The 22,171-nt window shown below is 42.0% G+C and overlaps 1 protein-coding gene across 7 annotated transcripts; it reads right to left on the reverse strand.

Moving 5' to 3' along the window:
* Window positions 1–2,536: 2,536 nt before the first annotated feature.
* Window positions 2,537–17,390, reverse strand: slc8a4a (solute carrier family 8 member 4a). Of its 7 annotated transcripts, none has more exons than XM_030068845.1 (8): window positions 16,592–17,390; window positions 16,197–16,558; window positions 15,467–15,990; window positions 6,505–6,611; window positions 5,536–5,651; window positions 5,045–5,144; window positions 3,840–4,112; window positions 2,537–2,916 (listed from the first exon to the last, which is right to left on the reverse strand). In XM_030068845.1, the coding sequence occupies exons 1-8, from the start codon at window positions 17,349–17,351 to the stop codon at window positions 2,537–2,539; spliced, it is 2,622 nt and encodes an 873-aa protein (XP_029924705.1). In that variant the 5' UTR covers window positions 17,352–17,390. The 7 variants fall into 7 exon arrangements, with proteins under 7 accessions (XP_029924705.1, XP_029924706.1, XP_029924704.1 ...); XM_030068846.1 differs by having other exon boundaries at window positions 5,536–5,654; window positions 15,467–15,760; window positions 15,812–15,990; window positions 16,197–17,360; XM_030068844.1 differs by having other exon boundaries at window positions 5,033–5,144; window positions 16,197–17,390.
* Window positions 17,391–22,171: the final 4,781 nt, after the last annotated feature.

Consider the following 22,171-nt stretch of genomic DNA (forward strand, 5'->3'; position numbering starts at 1 on the left):
ACGGTCTGTCCTCTACATCTTTTTTAGTTTTACATTTTATCCAGTGCTGAGACTTCAGGCATGTAAGACTGCAGATGTAAGATTTGGACTGCTTTAGTGATAAATAACATATCAAGGGTTATGCCTTCATACGTATCAGTACTTAAGTCTTGATGTAATTACAAGACATCAGCTAATGGGACTTATGCACACATCATATTTACAGGATCAATACCATGATTTTTAGATGGGTGGTGCACTGCTGATGGACTGAACTGCACTTTGCACGTTCACATACTGTGCAGCTGCTCTCTGTAACACACTGTGCTCAGACTCCAATTTTATTTTATGCTTAGTTTAATCAATTTTACTTTTATTTTTTTTTTTTTAGCTGTTTATTGATTGTTGTCTTTTTTTGTGGTACCAACAGAGGCTGGGGGAACGATATTTCATTTTTGATGTACGTGAGTGCATGAGAAATGTCCTGCAGTCAAACCACTAAACAGCATTTATATTAATTTTTTTCCCCCAAAAAACACAACAATTGTGGAGGAATTTGTCTTGGTGACATCAGTGCATCAGATCCCTCAGGGGCATAAAGATGTGTGTGGCTCTCATGGCTCTGGGACAACAGGAGCTATAGGGGAAGAAATGTGTGTAAATACATACCACAGTTTAATTTGTGCCCTTAATTTGATAATGAGAATGTTCTGTGTGAGGTTTTACAGGCATAGCAGTTGAATATTGATAATACCCAGTGTATACAGTAATATTCAGATTTGCATATTATTACCCAATGCTGAGTAATAGTTTAAGCTTCGTTTTTATTTTATTTATTTATTTATTTTGAAATCATAGTATATTCATCTTTTCTCTCCTGAAGTGGGGAATTGAGACAATAAAAGTCCTCGTAAGGTAGCATAATAAATTGTTTATTTCCACTTTTCACACATTAAACGTGCATATCAATAAAATTAAAGTTGAAATGTTCATATAAAGAATACCTCTACTGTAATACTGTAATACAATAAATATGGCTCTACAGATTCTAGGTTAAATATAAAAGGAAAAAAAAAAGTCAATGTCAGTGTCACTTGGCAACACAAAGAGACGCTGTCAGTCTAGGAAATCAATGTCTTCTCTTTGAGTACGTTTGAATTATGGACTGGTATATTGTTTGTGCTATGGCAATGACAGAACTTACAATAATTCGAAAAGCGGTCCTGTGATCTCTGCTGTGCTTTTTAAGAGGCGACTTGTGGGTCATGTTGCCGAAAAATGTTCAAAGCCTCCGTGTGAAAGATAAAAGAGAAGAGCGAAGAGATGAAATAAAGCCATGCTTTTCACCGTTTTGTGCTGAAGACAGAATAGCTCACACACACACGCGCGCGCGCACACACACTGCAAACTCACGCACACACGCACAAAACGTCAATGTGCTGAAAGAATTTGAATTTCATAGCCCAATTCAAAGCAGGATCTCTGGCCTAGCATGACTTCAGTCGTAGTACCTGGTATAAAAAAAGGCATTCGAAACCCTGGAAGCACCCTGGGCTAGCCGCGTCCTACGTGGTGCTGATGAAAAAAGTAACTGAGCTTGTGGGACAGGGCGCCAGGCAGTGATAGACTTATATGTGCTTAGCTGTGATTCACATGTACAATAACACATTAACAGCCATATCAAAATTTTTACACACAGTCTTGTAAAATAGATTACCACAAAAAAATTCTTAATCCAATACGTGCAAAAGTAAACACACCTACTCTCTCACAAAACTCTCACACACGGTCACATGTTCATCTTTTACAGGATATACAATGAATAACCAATGTATAGACTAGTAATAAATATCAACACACAAATTATTATTAATATATTTTTTTGACTGATCACTGTTTCCTTGGTAATACTATTCTTTTTTTGTATAAATGTCAGCTAATTGTAATGTTGTGCCATGCATGGTCGGTTTCCATTTCACCACTCCCTTCAAAACATATGAAATCATTATGAATCCTCTCTTAACTGCCCCTTCTTTTAATCAATACAATTAAGCTGACTATGTTGGCTGGCTATTTTCAAACAATTGCACAAGCCCACACATGTAGGGTACTAGATACTGGAAGTTTGGAGTTTGCGTGGTAAGATATGGAAAAGGCGCTCAGGGGTGAAGATACAGTATTAACAGAAAACAGTGTTCAGAGTTCCCCATTTTTCCCCCGGTTTAAGCTGATAGCAATGATTAGATAAACGTCCATTGTTACATATCAACCTTAAAAGTGAGAAGAACGAGTGAGAAGTTAATTTCCAGTGGCTAAAGCTATCCTTAATAGCATAGTGGATGGTAGCAAAGTTCAAAAGTTCCAAAGTCAATCAGATATTGTGCAGTATTAATAGGAAATAATGATACAAATATTTAGAAACCTTCAAGAAAATAGACAAAAACAGAGAGAAAATGTGTTAAACTGTAAAAACAAGGAGAGGAGCTGTCTGTGTCTCTCTCCGCGTCTCCCTCTCCCTCTCCCTCTCCCCCTCTCTCCCTCTCTCTCTCTCTCTCTCTCAGAAGCCAGGCACGTGGCAGTAGGCCTCCAGCGAGGCCAGCAGGATGTAGATGAACCAGAGCGAGAGGAACAGCAGGAAGGTGAGGAGCTTGGCTGTCCGTGGGCCGCCCAGCTCCCCGCCCGACACGCTTGGACGCCGGCGGTAAAGCAGCACCAGCACGCACACCACCGCCATGATGGTGAAGAGGGTGACGGAGAAGGCCAGCGAGCCCGGCTCCACGTGGAAGGTCTGGCCCTTGGTCCTCCAGTACACGGCGGCGATGGTCCACGCCACGCCGATGCCCAGGAACACGTTCACGGCGTTGCTGCCCGTCACGTTCCCGATGGAGGCGTCGGCGTATTGGTCCTGGATAGCGGCGACTTTACTGGCAAACGTGTCTGCGTTAACACGGAGAGCAAAGTGAGGGAAGCACCAGGCACAACATGAGTGAATGGAAATCAGCCTCTGACGGGTTTCAGTCAGGGTTTCCATTTTTGTTGAACGTTCACTACGCAGAGTTGCCCGAGCAGTAAGCGTGGAACAAGCACATAATTCATCACGTAGACTCAACCATCAACATGCTTACACCATCTTTTCTGTCAGCTGAGTCTAAATGAATCCTCGCTTCATCTGACCTCAGCAGTTTTGCATAGTTCATCTTTAAATGCAAGGCTCCATTCAAGTTGGACATCTTGATCCCTGCCTCTCCTCTCTCTTTGCATATCCTTCCTCACGGGTATATAACAGACATGAAGCTTTGAAACTCCTCTGCTTAGAAATGCTTAAAAGCTCTTTGTGGTTAAAGGCATTTTTAAAAAATTGGTTTTTGATGCAGTACAATTGCACAGGCCTACTACATCAATCTCTGAACACCTTAACATGCAAAAAAGAATAAATGTTTGATATCATTTCACGTCTGTACATGCAGTGGTTTGGCTCTTATGGGTAGAATTTGGTGTTAGCTTAGCATAAAGACATGAAGACTATGGGAGTCATTAGCCTAGCTCTGTCAAAGTGCAAATTGGGCGGAGTAAAGCATCCATCCTGTACCATCAGAAACCTGGGCTTCTTCTTTATGGCAAAAAACTCACTATTGTTCAAGAAACAGGTCTACAACAGACAGAGAGGAGCAAACGTTTTTTCCACCTCAGCCTGTTGACTATAAAGATGAAGACTCTAGAGAAAAGGGATCTGACAGCACAGGATGAAGCCGATGTTATAAACACATCTCAAAGCAGACATGAGCACCACTGAGGCAACTTCAGGAGGAAACCGAGACAAAACAATGTGCCGATAGAGCTGATGGACATCTGACACCCACCTGGAACAGAGGTGCCAAGCGCAACAAACACCACAGCAGTGACGGAGTCTTTGAGGCCGATGGTGCAGCCGAAATGAGAGGCCAGGTCGCCCGTCACAGCTGTCAGAACGCCAATCAGAGAAATGGACACAAAGAAGCAGGCCCAGCCGTTCCAGTATTCGGTGGGCGGGACAAAAGCGAAGAGGACCTTCCAGAAGACTGTCAGGAAGTGCATAATGTAATCAAAGCAGGACGGCAAACGCTCCTCTCCGCTCTCCTCCTCATCGTCATCACCTGGCGAAGAAATGCAAGAATGCACATGAAACGCATGTAGAGCACATGCAACATTCTGCTTTTGAGGTTTCCAAACACCGTGTGAAAAATATGTGACGGCTAAACCTCGCAATAAGGACTGCACTAAAATCTCTCAGGGCGGAAAGAATTTTTCTGTCACTTCTGGCTGTGACTCAGTGACAAGCATGTAGGATAGGATGTAGTCAGAGAGCTCACTTTCTGCTCGCAGAGGTGCGTGCAAGTTTGAGCCTCGACAAGAGAGAGAGAGAGACAGAGTGAGGAAAAAAGAATATTAAGAAAATTACACATCTCTGGCAGGCAATGCAGGATTTTGCTCAAATGCCCTGGGCTCCTCCAGATCCAGAGGAAAAAGACTGGCTTTTAAAAGGTTGGGAGATAAAAATGGGTTCACCATATTATTTACATCTACTTAAATTCTTCAGATCCATTTAATTGCTCCGACAGAGTGGCTAATTATTTTTTTTAGGAAGAATTCACCGTATCTTTCATTATTAATAAAGTGACTAGGCAAAAAAGCATGCACTTCTCAAAATAAGCACATCGTCCAAATACATAAAAAGGGGCATTGTTTTCTGCATAAAGTTAACTTGGAAGCTTGTAAGCAAACAGCATTGCAGCAATGAAACCTACCAGAGGGTACCCCTAAAGTAATTACCAATAAAATGCTCATTATTGGTTAGTATGGGGCTTATTTATTTATTTATTTATTTAATTTAATTTAGCAATGCGATGCTGCAAGCGATGCATCTTTGGAAAAAAAAAAAAAAAAAAAAAAAAAAAAAAAGCCCTGCAGAGCTGGCAGCGTGGTCAGAAGCAGCTGGTGGGCCAGATCGAGCCTGCAGGCTGTGTCTCCCTCAGGTCCCGACTAAGTGGGATGAACAGCCGAGTCATTTCAGGACTGTGGGACTCACCTGCACTGACAGTGACAGCACTAACAAACTGCTCTCTCCAGCTACTGCTCCCCACCACCAGGGCCAGGTTAGTCTTCTTTATCAACTTGTCCACTGTGTTCTGCCACACAAAGACAAAGACAGCAAAAAGCAACATGGTGATCAGCGTGTCCGAGTAGCACAAATGAACAAAACAAGCGGCTGCGATTGGGCTTCATTTTCCTAAACATCATCTTGCACCATTTGTTTACATGCTGCTCCTGCTGTACTGTCTTTAAAAAAGGGTGTAAAGTTGTCTCGCTGTCTCTTGTAAACTCAGTGGCGGTGCAGTTCAGTGCGACAAGAGGAAGTGGATCTTGTCAGAATTAATGAAACAGTAACCTTCATCAGCCCTTGTAAGCTTGGTGGGATGCTCCAAAATAGATAAAAGGCAGTGTGACAAGTGAGGGTGGCACTGAGGTGAAGAGAGTAGTTTTGTTTTTTCTTTCTTTTTTTTTGTTTTTTCAAGTTACCTTGAATTCATAGGATTCCTCAATGACCACCTCCAACTTGGTGTGTTCTCCGAGACAAGGGCAGCCCATCTTTGCCACATCCTCCAGTCCCACCACCGTCTTGTTGTCGTTTGAATCTCCTGGTGCAAAGCAAGAGTGGATCAATGAGGATGGGTAGATACACATATTAAAATTCCTGCTACTCAGCCGATATTATTCTCCACGGGCATATGAGGAGTTTTGTTCCATCATTTAAAAAAAAAAGATGACACCCACGCTTCCTTACTGACTGCTGGTGCTAAGCACTTTATGCCTTGGTATTAAAGTCAGAAATCATCCTACATAACACACATTTTGCTTCTTGAATAGTTACTTTTTGAAGCAGAATCAAACATGTTTTGTCTGCTGAATTTCAGATGGCAAAAGCTTTCTAAAACTGATGCAGCCAGCAGCATTTGGAATGAAATTTATTATAGAAATCTAATGATAAAATGCAATACTGTCTATAGAAAAGAACAGCTTTAGATACAGTGATATGTTTTTCCACATTTACAAAAGAAACTGCACAGACGGCATTGCAGAACACTTGTATAAACTATAACAGAAGTCAATTTTATGAAATGCGTGGAGAAACCATAAATGGCAATTAATGTGCAGTAATACCAACTTGACACCTCAAGGATAAAAACCTGCTTGTGAAAAGCACTGGAGGGACAAATCCTTTTACAAATTACACATTCAGAGCCTTTCCATTAAATGGAAAGAAATTATCAGTCTCATCAACCTTGGAAATATCTTGAGCTCGGAAGACCTTTACATCGCTGGATATAAATTGCTCTTTTAAAATCAAGGAGCCAGCTCTATTCCAGGAATTTAAAAAAGATAAGAAGGAGAGTGGATGCAAAGAAAATTCGCTCCTTGCCACAATGTCGTGAGAAAAAAAAAAAAAAAAAAACAGTAGAGATGCTGAGGTATGGCAGTGCCACTCACCGTGTTTCTGCCCCACCTCCAGCAGAATCGGCTCCTCTAACACAATGGTGAAGGTCTTGTTCTTCTCATACTCCTCATCATCAATGATCTTCACATCCAGCAGCTTCCTAAAAGAAGAAAAGAGAAGATCATTTTTATGGCTGAATGGACAGCACCAGACAGAAAGGGAAATGGAAAAGAAATTAAAATGGGAGCAAAGACAAAAAAAAAAGAGAGACGGTGGACTGAATTAAGATTAGTCGAATTATTGATTGTTTAATTGTTTCCTGGAACTGATAAATGTGTTTGCACGTGCACGTATGAGCGCGCCTGCACACACTGATTTGATTGGCATGTTTGCTGACGGTCAAGCTCGTCCATGCTGATGTAAAAATAGCTGCCAGTTTTTTACTTGTGCAGCAGTATCAGAGTTGTTGAAGCACGCTATAATGTTACACTTATTTTTCTATCACAAAATGGAAGCCAATGGAAACCAGTGTTCGTGCTTTTTGTGCTCCTGCGGCAAATTTTCTAATAAAAAAATATAGTAGCCAAGCCAAATTTACCAATATTTTTTCATCAATTTGACCTGAATAATTTAAACCTCCAGAAAATGATTATAATAACTGTCACGTACTTTATTAACCTTGCTGACAATGTAAACAGCTCTTTAAATAAATTGTAATCTCCCCAACTCACCCTCTTTATACAACAAAATTATTGCTGAAATCATTTTTTTCCCTCTCAAATGTCACATTAACTGTCAATGGTTGTCACAGTGTTACAGATGTGGTTATGCTACAGCAGAGGGAAGTTTTCTGAGGATTATGAATTACATGGCTATAGTTTCTTAGTGTCATCCCAAACAACTGAATTAGATTTCATGATATTTCTTATATGTTTCATACAGCTGAAACCATCTGGGGTCAAATTTACCCCAAAGACATGAATACAAAATGTGTCCAGAATATTGAAAACATGTCATCATGTTAATTTCATGTTTATCCACTTGTCCCAATTAAATTAGGAAGAGTCATTAAAGAGGAAAAAACAAAACAATGTTGGTCATGTATTTAGAGGCGTTAAACACTGAGTGAAGTCAATTTGACCCCAAAGATGACAGGAGGGATATGTCATTGTGCTGCATCATGAAGCAAGAGTGTTAGATAACAAAATAACATTAAAACCATTCAGTGCAGCAACCAGCCTGCACTTCAATTTCTTTCTCAACACCCCACAAGAGGGCGAACTCCGTCCACGTCAAAAAAAAAAAAAAAAAAAAGAAACTTCCACCAGAGAAATCAAATTTAATAGCTCACACACCTCCCACTCACATCAAAACTGTTCACATCAAAACGATGCAGACAGGGTCAAATAAGTTGTCGAGTCACGGAGAAATTGGCTCATTACGCTGCTCTTCCCAATCCATTTTTATAAAACCGTACACTGGTTAAAACAGGCTCTAATGATTATTGAGAAATACAAGGAAGGAGTATTAAAACAAAAAAACACACGTGTGGCTGTGGCTTCTCTCTGTGGCCGACATGTTTGCCTCAGCCCCCCTACATTTTCTCCTCCACTGTCGCACTGAGTCTTTCTCTCTCTCTCCCTCCCTCCCTCCATCTCCCTAATGATACGTGGGTGGCTGTCTATTTCTGTCTACACATATACTCACAGGATTGGACACACGCAGGCTGTGCGTTTGCTTGCAGAAGAAAAGAAGTTTATTTTAAACATGTCTGATACGTCAATGGCTGTCTAATGCTAGACAATGTCATGCCAACGGGAGCAAAGAGAGAATAAGAACTATAAAATAATCTTGAGTTCATTTTTTTTTTTTTCCTGTACAGAGCTGACATTTGTTTTTCCAGGAAACATCAATGAATGAGGTAAGTGTGGCTTGAAATATCATGGAAGGACCTGAAAATAATCGTCCACTTGGTATGAAGCTTTTTTCCCACTTATGAACTTGCATCCCACTTGTTTTGGATAGCCCAGCTTTGTAGCCCACTGCTGCTGTGTCCCAGGATGCGCATCATGCAAATGTCGAGCACAGCGCAAACGTTTATCATTTCACAGATTGACACCCACTGAAAATGTAAATGAAAGCATCTCGAGAAACTGGAGGTACATACAGTAACTTTACATATTTGACCCACTGAAGTTACAGTTCGCTACATACACCATCTTCAAACATCATTTCAGACTATTTACTGTGCTATCAGACGATGTAATTCAGAGAACATTGACATTATAGACATCATGGATATTAGGCTGTTCTTCTTTTTATGTTGAGGCAACATCGGATTATATAGCTAATTTATCAATGTTATGTATGTGGCTAATACTCATCCTATCATAAATGCCAACTTATGGAAAATGCTGTCAGATTATGTTTTTTTTTGTTGTTAATGTAACATCATTCTGTTTTAAAGGAACATGGACAGTTTTCAGTCTGAAAACACTGCACTGACGTAACAGAGGGCTTTGGGAACTAGAGGGGGAACCCTCAGGTACAGTGAACTCGTGTGGCTTCCCTGCTAAATTCATGCAGTCAGTGCAGTTGTGGTTCCCATGACTTCCAGCTAATTTGTCAAGTGACTTTCTTAAGTCAAAATAACATTAAAGTAGCTTCATTAGTATGCCCGTGTGGATGTGATGCAAAATTCAAAATGACAGCCCATGGGCAGCGGCACCAAGCGCTGCACTGCCCAGCCCAAAGAGCAGATTGGTGTAAACCCCTCATTACAACGGGCAGAGCCATATTGCATCAAGACTCTAAAACCCTAACTCATCATTACATTCCAGGGCAAATTGCCCATCTGCTCCCAACTCCTGTGTAGCTATCACTTGGATGCAATTTCTCTGAAAGGCCATTTTGGGTAACATCGGCAGTTATTGTATCTATATTACACAAAACTGAGGAGGATTGTTGGAGGTCCCGAGATTAATTTCTGCTTATTTTCCCAAAGCTGCAACTGAAAGGGCCATAATCTGCGCTCCCAGTGAGAAACAGACCGCTGAAGGTATTGAGACTAAAGGAACTGGCTCTTCTTCAATCTGTAGATGGTAAAACTATAGAAAGTGAAATTGTCAGCATTTTTCTCTTTAATAGTTTTGCTCTCTATTTCTTACCTTCTCTATGACTGTATATCTCTTGTAATAAAAACGTTTTTTTTGTTTTTTTTTCCTCTGTAAATGAATGTGCTGCCATCAGTTTGGCTGGGTCACCCTTGCAAAAAATTTCACTGATGTGAGTTGGATTAACCTCCTAAAATTGAGGCTGAGTTAAAAAGAAATGAAAAGGGTGGCGTTGTGGCGAAGTGTTTACCATTGGCACCTTGCAAAGAAAAGGAGCGGGACTCGATTCCCAGCCCGGGACGTTTTTATGGGCTTGAAGGGTCACCAAATGTTCATGCACGTTTCCTACAGGTGCTTCGGTTCCCTCTCACAGCACAGTGACATGCGTCCAGTGTGCTAGAGTCTCTAAACTGTCTAAACTGTCAACCTGTCCAGGGTGTTTCCCTGGCCTCGGCCCAATGCATGCTGGGATAGTCCCCAGCTCTTAAAACAAGCACGTAGAGAAAGCTAATGAGCGAATCAATTTCCTTAATTATGTGATATGCCTGCAGATTTGGGCAACAGGGAAGCATATTGATTAAAGGAGCGCTATTCAGTTTAAGGATTCTGGTTTTAAAACCTTGTGTCAGCAAGCATCTGACACTCCTGAAGTGTCCTTGAGCAAGACACTTAATCCCTACCCGCTCCAGGGCTGTGGAGGCCAGTAGAGCTGAGTCTGCGCTGTGGTCTCCCAGAGGAGGGGGGAAGGCAAAAACAGAATTTCCCTGCCTGGATCGCATTATTATTAGAATTGTTATATGGATGAACAGGATTATATAACTGCTTTGAAAAAAAAAAAAATAGTATTTGAGTGAGCTATACTTATTTTGACGTGACAGTATTAAAAATAGCTTTAAAAAAAAAAAAAAAAAAGTAAATGCTAAATCAATGCACCACTACACTGAGTAAAGATTTCCCTCCTGGAGCTTCCCATAGCTTCGCAAGTGAACAGTCAATTTATATGGCTAAATTTATCTAGATATCAAAGGTGACGTTATCTTTGATATATTATCCTGGCAAATATTGTGTGGTAACATAACAGAGAGGGGCTGCTTAACTAAATCTGAACTAATGAGCACAAAAAGGAGGGAAGGGTGGCAGAAACGAGCAGACATTCAGCATATAAAGCAGGATGTGTATCATAATAGGAACAAGAATCACCAAGAGATATCAGTGATGCTTAAATGGAGCAAAGCTTATCTTCTGTCTTTCTGCGACAAGTCTTCAGAGGAGGTGCACGAATTCAGAGTGTTTTTACTGCTCCAGACATGTTAGCATTAAAACCGTGACTTGTGCTCCGCTGTTATCTGGGCTCATCGAGATGTTCAGCGTGTTACTGGTGCAGTTTGCATTAAGCAAGAGAGGTAAAGAATATCAAAGTATTGATTTCAATTTGCAGAGAAGATCTCTCTCCCATCTCATTCATCTTTGCTTATGTAACTGCTCCCGTTATCCTCTTCAGCCTCAACTACTGTACTGTATAGTTCCACAGACAAAAACAGATACGCAGAAAATACACAAGCATCAAAGGGTTTGTGCAGATCTTCCCTTAATCCATAAGCGCAGAATGTAAAATGGCTCTCTATCTCTGGCTGTTTATTTTGGCTTAGAGGTTTGTGTCTGTAAATCCTAATCTATTTACTGCAATGCAGAATTCAGATGGCATATTTTCATTAAACAGAACGCCTGGATTTTACCCCATTCCTCCTGGCTCTGTGTCAAGTGCTTAAAAACTTGGCCTCCTCCTCTCTTCTTCCTCTGCATGCTCAAGCATTGACATTAATGGGCAGATGCACACATACACACACACACACACACACACACACACACACACACACACAGATACACACAAACATGAGCCCCCCTGGAGTCCTGCTGACTGGTGTTAGCCTCCTTTAGTTGTGACTGCCCCGGGAAACACCTCAGTAGGAAACGCAAGCTCTGTTTTTTGAAAGAGGAACTTTGGCAGCCTGCTCAGCAGGAAGAAATACACACACACACACACACACACACACACACACACACACACACACACACACACACACACACACACAAGCACACACAAAACATGTATATGTGTATATATATATACTGTATATATAGACAGCACATGCAAGCTGATGTGCTCAGAAACACACGCAGACACAAATCCACACAAACAAATGAATAAATGAGGCAAACAGTAAGGACATTTGCATACATCCTGTTAATCTTTTAATGGCACTGATTGAGCAACACTCCTTTTCAGTTTCAGTCAAAATGTGCAGTTTCAGTCTAATTACACATTCTGATAAGTTGGATAACATTATGATCTGCTTGAGTTGTTTCGGCTGCCCTTTTTAAAACCCTTTTGAAAATCTGTTCAGCTAATGAGTTGTGTAGCCTGATGGTTCCATGTCAGAGCGTCAGAAAGGCCTTACCAAGGCATTTGATCTACACACTAAGTTAGCAACATGGCACTTAAGTAAGATTACTGCGCATTTTCAATGGAAAAAATATTTCTCTATCTACCCTTCCGATGCCAGGTTTTGCAGTGGGCCAATTCCTTTTGTGACTAGCGCCATCTAGTGGCTACTGCCATCTGTGTCTATATACAGACTCAAGAGGTCGGGAGTTATAAGCTACATAGTATTTCGTTTATCATAGCTAGGGATAGTTTTACACCACAAGCCAATTTATGTTAACTCCTAAAATGTTTAAATGTATCAGGTAAATAAAGAAGTATCAGGTAATGCAACAGCCTGAGGAAAAAAGAAAACTTGTTAGATGCATCATGTTGTGATGCACCTGGACACATCAGCAGTGATGTCTCCTGGGGTCATCGGATGTTTTGGGTCTTTCAACAAGCAGACATCTTCACCCAGGCAACTCAGCTGGGGTCGATCAAACCCCGGCTTGTGCCCACCCACGGCTTGCCTCTCCTGATCCACAGCCACCCTGAAGCAACCTGTTGCTTCAGCATTCCTCCACCAGTTCAAAGTACGTTGCCCTATTTCTCTCTCTTTCATATTTTAAGACACATATAGGTTACCGGTGGGGGGAAATTTCCCACAGAGACAAAACAAAACAAAACAGCTGGGTTATCTTGGCAGCCATCACTGTGATGGCTGCCAAGCAGGCAGAGGTATTGATCAGCACTGAACCACCACCGCTGTGTTATGCACATTAGAGGTATGTAAATACATACTTCTAATTACATACACCTTTAAGTCTCACAGTATATCAAAACTGCAAATTACATTGCATTGCAGTTAAAACCGTTAACATCCCAGGTACATAAGCTGCTCATGTCTCCTGACCCAGATGGTCCTGGCAATTCTGGCGTTTAAACATATAGGCTACATTAGAAGACCAGTGAGTTTCAAGAGCAACATTGGCCTGTGGCCCTGACATCGAAGACAAAGCAGCCCAACAAAATACTGATAAATAAATACTTCAGAGTAGAGGAACTGTATGAAATGTCCTGCTGTAACAACAAATACTATGGTATGATTATGTGCTCTCATTTTTTTAAATTTTTAGTCCTGTGAGCATGACTGCAAGTTTTAGTGATTTAGTATTTCAACATATAGTCCAGTGCTATGTCCGAATAGCAACACTGAGTTACAGTGAGGTATCAAGCTGCATTGATACCACCAGCAATACTGGGAGTATCAATAGTGGTATCATTTTCAAAATACTGATATTAACTTGGTACCTAAGTTTTGAATCTTGTGACGTCCCTGGAGTCCCATCCCTTCTTTTGAAAGTGTAAATGGCAGAAATCTCCTTTAAGTTGCATGATTCCTGTTCCAAAAGTGCCATAGGTGGATTTAGGCACAGATGCACGTTTCCTGCTGTGTCTGGGTTTTCCTTTCATCGGTTTTCTGGTGGCAACCTGCCCTGCTCCACTGGATCAGCTCTCCACAGTCCTTCCTTCCCTGCTGTACACCAACAGCTGTCGGAGAAAGCATGACTCCAGATGACATAAATTCTGCAGGTGCCTCTGTCATTGTGAGCGTGCCACAGTCTGATGAGCAGTCACGGCCCTTGAGGATTTTGTTGAATGCTCAGCTTCCATTTGAATGCAGACACATGCTGCCTGTCTGTAAATCTAACAGATCTACACTGAGGTCTGCTGGTTGCAACGCTTCACTGAAGCTGCATCACGCTTATACTGAATGAAATATTCCAAACCAAAACGACACTGTTATATGGCTGCACATTTACATCCAGTTGAAAATATCAGGATGTCCCGTGCATCATTTTATACACATTTCCTTGTAATTGACCAGGACACATTTAGTGTCTTTGTTAAGCTCTGTGGGTTTGATCAAAGCTCGTTGGCACCGCAATGACAAACCCACCGGTGAGACGGCCAGGGTCGAAGACTTAAAGATGCCAGGAGTTTCATTTTGCCAACAACCTTGTCACACTCCCTTCCAGCCTTGGTAGTGCCCTCTGCTGTGTGGTAGGGCACTGCCAAGTCATTATTCCATTTATTGATATGGGTAACCTAGCTGCAGGCCATGCAACCGAACTGAGCTCACTGTTGTACTACTGTCTCATGAATCACACCTATTTCAGTTATAGGCACTATACTATACTTTTACCCCGTTTGACTCCCTTTAATTGTTCTGGCTGTTTGAGAAACTCTTCAGATCCCATTTTGGAGAGACATTTTGTTTGATTTGACCTTAAAATGAATGTAGCACGCACACACCACACACTCTCCCACTCAGACGAGTATGCAGAGGCAAGCGAACACACTCATACATGCGCACGCCAATCGACAAGCAAACCGACAAACACAGACAAATATATTCACAAAATCTCACCTGCACTGCAAGGCAAAAAAGACAAAGAGGGAAATCTGCATTCTCTTTTGACAAAACGCATTCACCTGCCTGTTCTCCCACTCAGCCGACCTACATAATCCGCCTACACGCGAGCCCTGAATTGCTACCCTCATAATATTCATCTGACACGTGTAGACACACATTTTTTATTCAGCAATGATTTCCTTTCTTCAATTTAATTGCATTTGATTTGTCTTTTGTTGCGCTGTACAGCATTTTGTCATGAGCTTGATATGTTAAAGCCAGTTTGCTTTTTCATGTAAAAATGACTGGAGTGGATAATTGCCAGTCTTTGGCTCATCACAGACAAGCAGATAAAACAGACACTACAATACACTCGCAACTATCAAAGTGTACTCAACAGTCAGCCAGTGCTTCCATACAGTGTTCAAGAGATACAGTAGCTGTGAAGACATCACATTTTCATTTATCTCTTTGCACTCTCTAACTTTCCCTCCTAACCTTTTATCTGCTTCTCTGTCGGTGCATCCATGAGTTGTTTTGTTAAAATTATCACACAAGCTACATCACATAGACCTGTTTTCAGTAGCTGATCAACCTTCTCCCCTTCTCTCTCCTCTCTCAGTCATTTGTCAGTTTTTCTCTGCTCTAGTCTGTCTTTCACATACCCTTTCTTCCTTTTCTGTGCTGGAGTTTTTGTTGCTCTGCATTACAATGAACTCCCATATAACCCCCATAGAAATCCCAATGTGCTGCCTCTTAATTCTGAATTCGTTCACAGTGGCTGCTGCTACATATAAATATATATATTTTACAGCAGCTGCAATGTTGCACTATCTGCCTTACAATTATATCCTTTTATCCGCCCTCACCCATCCTTTTGAAAGATCTAAACTCTTCAGAGCGTGTCTGCAACTCGCAAAAATAGTCCCTTCCATTACTAGAATAACCAACTTAATCTAGGGAACTGGTTTAAAAGACGGTTTGTAATGTTTGTTCAGAGGCAGCGATGAGTGACAAGACATTCACATCAAAATAGAAGAAGAAGCTGAACTGTCACTCACATCGTCTCATCATTCTGAAACTCCAGCTTGCCAGCCACTTCCTCGTAGTCCTCCCCGGCCTTGGCAGTGCCCTCTACTGTATGGTAGGGCACAGCCACCTTCCCCCTCGCCCCAGACGTCCGGTGAACCTTAACCTGCATATTGCCAACGCTCTCGCTGACCCGTGTGGAATTGCTCTCAAATGTAAAAATGCCAGCGTGGTCGTCGTCATAGATGGTAACCGTGGCGGTGTGAGCACTGCCCAGGGCCGCCTTGGGGGGAATGTGGGTTGAGATGCCACTGCCCATCATGCTGCTGCTAGAGGTGATAGAGCTGGGCTCCAGGAGGGAAACTTCAGCACGGTGCGCGATGCGAGGGTTGCTGAGGTGAACATAGAAGTGCTCATCCTCTTCGAAAATGTCATCATCGATGACACCGACAGTGAACTCTTTTATCGTCTCACCAGGCTTGAAGACCAGTGTGCCCTCAGCAAACTCATAGTCTGAGCCAGCGTTGGCAGTCCCATCCTCTGTGCGGTAGTCTACCTGTGTGGCATGCAGAAATAAGGGCACACATTGTACCAACTAAAGTACTATGCTGTCTAAATTATTTATCAACTGCGGTTATAATAAGATGCTGAATTATTAAGATTTCTTTATGCCTGAAAACATTTGGAGGAGGTGTGAAGTTAGGATTTAAAACTGACCTTGAGCTGCGTTTACAATATTTATGAAATGACTTTGCCTCTTACCTTCACAGTGCAGCCACTTTCTCCTCCGTGGCGCCCTACTGACAGCTTAAGCGAGCCACAGTTCTCAAAGCACTGGTAGTGAGAAGGTTCAAACTGTAAGTAGATGGTATGGGGATCCTCCTCCTGGCCACTGGCCTCATGACAGCTCACCACCTTCCTGGCCTGGTCTGCGGCATGTTTTTTCAAGATGTTCCCAGCTCCGATCATCATACGTGTGGCTTGGATACGATAAAAAGCACGACTCTTCTGTTGCTGGACCAGAACTTGGTAGTTGGCCATCTCAATCAGCTGTTCCATGTCTTTCTCTGGGTGCCTCTGTTTTAATTCTTTCAATGTTCGGGCCATCTCACGTCGAGCTTCTTCTTCTTGGTCCTGGCCTGGACTGGTCCCTCCACCTTCCTCCACCCCCTCCAACATCCCATCCAGAACTTCTTTGGGGTGAGCATGAGAGTTCACGCCCTGGCCGTCCATCTCCAAGTCCATTTTGGTGAACATGGCATCTCCCTCTGTCTCGATGATAATACCACGGGATTTGTCAGCACGATATCGCTTGTGGACATACTTGTAGAAGAGAAGGCGGCGGTCTGCAATCCAGGCCTGCACCACACAGAGGGGGAAGAAGCAGAAGGTGAGGACTGCCTCCCACAGCTCCACCTCTCCAGGTGAGATCACTGACAGGATGAGATACAACCAGATGTAGGCAAAGATGCTCCAGGCAGCAGTGACGAAGAACACCCGCAGGTGCTTTATCTTGCGTGTTTCATTTTCTGGCACTACGTACACACAGATAGCGATGATGATGAACATATTAAATGCAGCGCTGCCCACGATGGTGCTCGGACCCAGAGCGCCGGCCTCAAACTTATGGCCAACCACTTCGATGACGGAAAGCAGGATCTCTGGAGCAGATGAGCCCAGAGCCATCAGAGTGAGGTTGGATACCGTCTCATTCCAAATGCGCACAGTGGCCGTGGTCGACTCGCCGTTGGGCTTCTTGATGGTGATCTCTTTCTCCTGGGAGGTGATGACCTCGATGGAAGACATGAAGCGGTCCGCGATAATGGACATACCCAGGAACATGTAGATGAGAGCTGCAAAGTAAACTATTGCGCGTGCCACCTTATCGCCCACCGAGGGGTTCTGGGGGTTCCACATGGGCAGGACCACACCCTCCGAACAGCTGTCCTCTCCGGAGCAGTTGCCTGGTGTGCCGCCGGTGCCATGGCTGGAGTCGGCCAGTGAGAAGTGAGTGAGCCCTGGGAGTAGGACCAGCAGTATGGAGGTTAACAGGCCAGGGGTGAGAGGAGGAGTGCAGCTCAGAATACGCTCATGCATTGACATGGTGGTGCGATGATGCTCGGAGTCAAGTCCTCTGATGCTGGAGTCAAATCCACTTCAGATAAATTTCTGGAAGACAGAAGAAGAGGAAACTGCAAGTTTTGTGCAAGATGAGATAGTCACATTTTATATCAAGCGGCAGACATTATTCCATTTTTTTATTTATTTATTTTTTTGTATTATGCAAGCTGACCAATGCGCCCACAGTTACACTTTTCCATGTGCAAATTATTGCTGGAGAGTTTCAAAAAGCAAAAATTTGGCATCTTGTGAAGTAACCATTAAGTCATTGGTATTGATCAACAGCCCTGTCAAACTCCTGCGGTAATTATGTGATATGGGCCAATAAAAATCACACTTATGCAGCTTTAACTCTCAAGAATAAAATGGAGTCAATGATAAATGGTCCCCTATAAACAGTCTGCTGAAAGAGAAATTCCAAAAATAACCTTTACACAAAGAAATGAAATTTTCATGAGAACAAAGAAAGAAAAACAGTTATCCTAATAGCTTTTGTCTTTATAGCCTATTTAAAGGGGGAAAATGTCCTGATCTCTTATGGCAGTACATCATGCTTTCAAACACTGCTCTTATTTAATTGCTATGGCAATAACCAACCTGTAGAAGCACATTTACAGACTTTAAAGTATTCTGTATTTGCATCTAGCTGCATTGTTTTGACTTTGGTGTTTACAGCTCATGGTGTTACTCTTGGCAGCACCATGCAGATGGCCATATCAACACTTCAAGTGCAAAACAATTCAGAGAGCACAGCCACAATGCGAGCCAGAGGACTAACATCTGCATCAGTGTTAACAGAGGAGAGAGAAATAGGGAAGGAAAGACAGGGCAGCTAAAGCATCCAGGACTACGCAATTTAATGCTTCCGTATGAAAATTTTAAGACACATTCAAAAATAGGATGCCTACCTACGGGGCAGAAAAGGTTTGACAATGCTTACTGTACATGCGCTCATTGACATGCAGCTGAGAAAAGCAGCAATCTCCACTCTGACCTGTGTAAGTGCTCCAGAGAGGCATGGCTGAGTGAGGGATACAGGCTTTCTATGAAATGTATATCTAAGGGTGAAACACCAAGGCACAGATGTAGAAATTAAGTTGTGCTGTTTGTAAATTTAAAAATAAATGACCCGCAAATCAATAGCTTTTCTTAGCTGCACAAATTTGGCTGCTGTCTGCTGAACAGATAAAGCATCAATTGGCTAACTTTCATCTAACCGTGGAGCTTGATAGCCAGGACAGGACCACGGACAGCGACTGCTGGGATGAACAGGCAAAATCAATAACAAAACTGAAACATGTCCGCCCCCTTTATGAGTGGCCCTGGATTTGGAAATAATTTTGTCATTCATTTTCCCCAAAGACATTTCAGAAAATCCTGGTATAATGAGTTTTAAGCTTTGAGCCAATCCAGGCAAGCCATGAGATGAGTTATGAGCTTATATAACAAATGCAGGAGAAAAAATATACATGAAAAATTAGGGAAAAAAGAGAGTGTGTGCAGTATTTTTACTACTCTCTCCATACAGCACTGATCAGTGTTTTTTTTTTTTTTTTTTTTTTTTTTTTTTTTTTTTTGACGCATGTGCAGATCTGCTCATCCTTGAAAAAAGAAAACCATGCCTGATAGCAAATGGTGGAGTGGTGCCAATCACGTTTACAGGTTGCTAACCAACTTTGCTCTGGTCTGGCTGCCAACCATGTGCAACTTTAGAGCTGGTAACGTTTCTGTGGTAACAGCAAGCTCTCCAATTGCTCAAGCTTGAGGGCGGTGTAATATTTCACAAGGAACTCAAGAATAAAACATGATTTCTGAACAACATTTCACAAATTTTACATCAGATTTACTGGTGACTTCTGTGTTATTTCACAATCTGATAGCTCAGGTTAAGATCACTTTACACCATTGAAACATTAGTCTAATACACAAATTCCCAGTGGGAAAAATGTCACAAGTTTTTCCAGAATTTCCGGTCCAGAATTTTGCTTTGAAATACACAACATGCATTTGAAATGTTTCCTGGTCTTCTTTCAAAATGCAGTCCTGTTGTTTTGTAACATGATGAACACGTACAGTAATAGTCAGCTACTGGCCAACTTCTCTGTGGCAGGCAATGATGAAAGAATTAGTATTAAAGACACACCTTGATATTTGAACAAAAACAAAATACATTATGTTTCTTAACCAGATAACAAGCTAAATTGCTTATTAATCTGCAAGATTTAACCACTTGTTTCAAAGGGCAGTTTTCACTCAGCAGAACTGCCACTGCAGAAACATTTTCAGACCACTCTGACAATTTGCAAATGCAAATCCTCAGAAGACACTTAAGGAACCATTAATCATTTATACTGAGGAGGACACTGAAAGCTGGAGCTGTGTTTGGTGCATCATGAAAAATCAAAATAACAAACTTTTTCATGTGCTCAGTAAAGTTTCTAAATGTGGAGGCTACATTGAAGATACTGAAGCCACATTATGTTGCTTAGATACAGACTAAAGAGATGTATGTGTGCGGCCAACAAAGTGTATTCTGAAAAGTATGTGTTGAACGATACAACCAAATAAAACTCTCCCATTAAAGCAGTGCCAACATTAAGACAAGATTTTCAATAAGATGAGCATGATATGCACTTTTGTTCATCTCAGATCTCCATATTATTCTCATCCTTTGCTCACTGTCAGTTGTCGGCAAGAACTGCAAGATCTAACAGGCAAAATGGCTCTTTTCAAAATCTTCATTTAATAAAAAAAAAAAGAGATTCAAATCCACTGAATAACTGACCTGAAATAAGCGATCATGATGATTTCATTCTCACAAGTGTTCCTATTTGGTAAGCAAAGGTCTCAAGTTGGCCAGTAACAACTAGTTGTACACGGTGAGTCATAGCAGTAATCATTTTGTGAGAGACGATGTGGGTTTTTTCAAATGGTGGATATCTCGTCTGTAATGAAACTCTTCATAAATGTCATTTCTATTACCTTGAGGATGAAAACTCAAAACAAAACAGAGCAAAATGGAGCAAACACAATGTGTAACAACAAAGGAATGCAAATGTAAGAGGACTATTTCACAGTTTGTTAATGGATGCTTTCAGAGGTAAACATTCACTCCTTGATCATGTCTATTTGGAAAACACTACAGACTACATAATCTAAGCAAATATGACATAAAGCAGCTGCTATTACGCACTTACGAACGATAGGACTCATCATGATGAAGCATGCAGGGGGGAAAACAAATCTGTCAAATACCAAAATGGCCATGTTAAACCATAAAATGCATATATTTGCTGTTTTCAACATAACAAGAAACTGCCTCTCTCACCTGGGTGCAGCTGTCAGTGAGTCAGCTCAGTATGGAAGTTATGGCCTCAGGAGGTGAACTTGTCTTTCATCCTGATCTGAGGAAAAACAGGTTTTCTTAACATAATGGACTGCAAAGATTATCAAGAGTTTCATCCTCACCTTAAAACACTAACTGGACCGGATTCCAGATTAAAGAATCCAAAATAATTTCAAAAATAAAAATTGAAAAAACTGACTGAGAGCAAACACTAGGAGCATTTAGCAATCCAAATCCATATCATTGCTTTAGGCGTTTCAAAAACTGTTTGCCACTGAAAAATTAGTAAGGCATAGTTGCTTTCTAAGACAAGCAGACCGCTGGAAATGACAGATGCAAGAAAGAGACGTTTATCCCAACAGGCTGCGGTGCAAAAGGGACAAAGTAGACTGATGCCCCATCCATTTGGTGCGCACGGTAGTCCTACAAATACTCACATATTGTCGCTATCTGAGCCGGACACTGCTCTTCCACCGTCCCTACCCTGCACAACCAAACAGTGGACGGCACCCCAGTGTGCCATTCACACAGCAGGCTGATATAATGGTGTTGGCTTGTTGCGCTGGGGTCTTGGAGATGACGCGTAGCTTTCCATGGTGCCTCTTCGCGATTTTTCTGACAGGTAGCCTACCTCAGCAAACTTAACACTGTCGGTTTAGTTCCTCTCTGACATCCCCCTCATTCCACCGTGGTGACACCTCCCGTACAGCTTAAAAAAAAAAAAAAAAAAATCCTCAAGAATCAAAATGCGTTTTCAGCTTTATCCTCTCCAGGCTACGTGCGATTGTTGATGCGTAAAATAATAAATTAAATTACTGACTCTGTCCTCAATCGTCCCGCTTGTACCAGTCATAAATTCCCCCAAAACAGTCAATTTAACATTGGTTTAGAGGTGTTTTTTTATCCGACAAAAATAAATATGTATTGGGAGAAGAAAAACCCATCATTTTCCCCCACAGCTGGAAAACGCAAAGAACCACACTGGACTGCACATGAGAGTAGGCGTGAATGGATGGTGAAAGATTGAGAGGACGCAAACCTTACAGTAACACGGATCAGGACAAGATGAATTTCAAGCAAGAGGGATGGTGGTGGACAAGAAAGAGGAGTCTGGTGTTATGCAAATGGAAGCCTTGTCTTACTCTTGCGGTGGGCAGCATTGGCACAAGAAACGATGAGCGAGAAGGAAAAGCAAAAAGCAGTGTTACTGCAGAAACAGGGGAGGAGACGTTCAGAAACAGCTCCACACGCACGGCTGCTCATACTGACT

Source organism: Myripristis murdjan, chromosome 14 (assembly GCF_902150065.1).
Source record: "Myripristis murdjan chromosome 14, fMyrMur1.1, whole genome shotgun sequence".
In the NCBI taxonomy this organism is placed as follows: Eukaryota; Metazoa; Chordata; class Actinopteri; order Holocentriformes; family Holocentridae; genus Myripristis; species Myripristis murdjan.

Excerpts from the sequence above, each read along its gene's own strand:
- slc8a4a (XM_030068841.1), bottom strand. The coding sequence starts at position 17,351 with ATGTGGAACCCCCAGAACCCCTCGGTGGGCGATAAGGTGGCACGCGCA. Across the intron at positions 6,612-15,466 it reads TTTCAGAATGATGAGACGAT|GAAGCTGCTGGATGTGAAGA; the intron begins GTGAGTGACAGT and ends TTCTTCTTTTAG. Across the intron at positions 5,145-5,535 it reads AGGAATCCTATGAATTCAAG|AACACAGTGGACAAGTTGAT; the intron begins GTAACTTGAAAA and ends TTTGTGTGGCAG.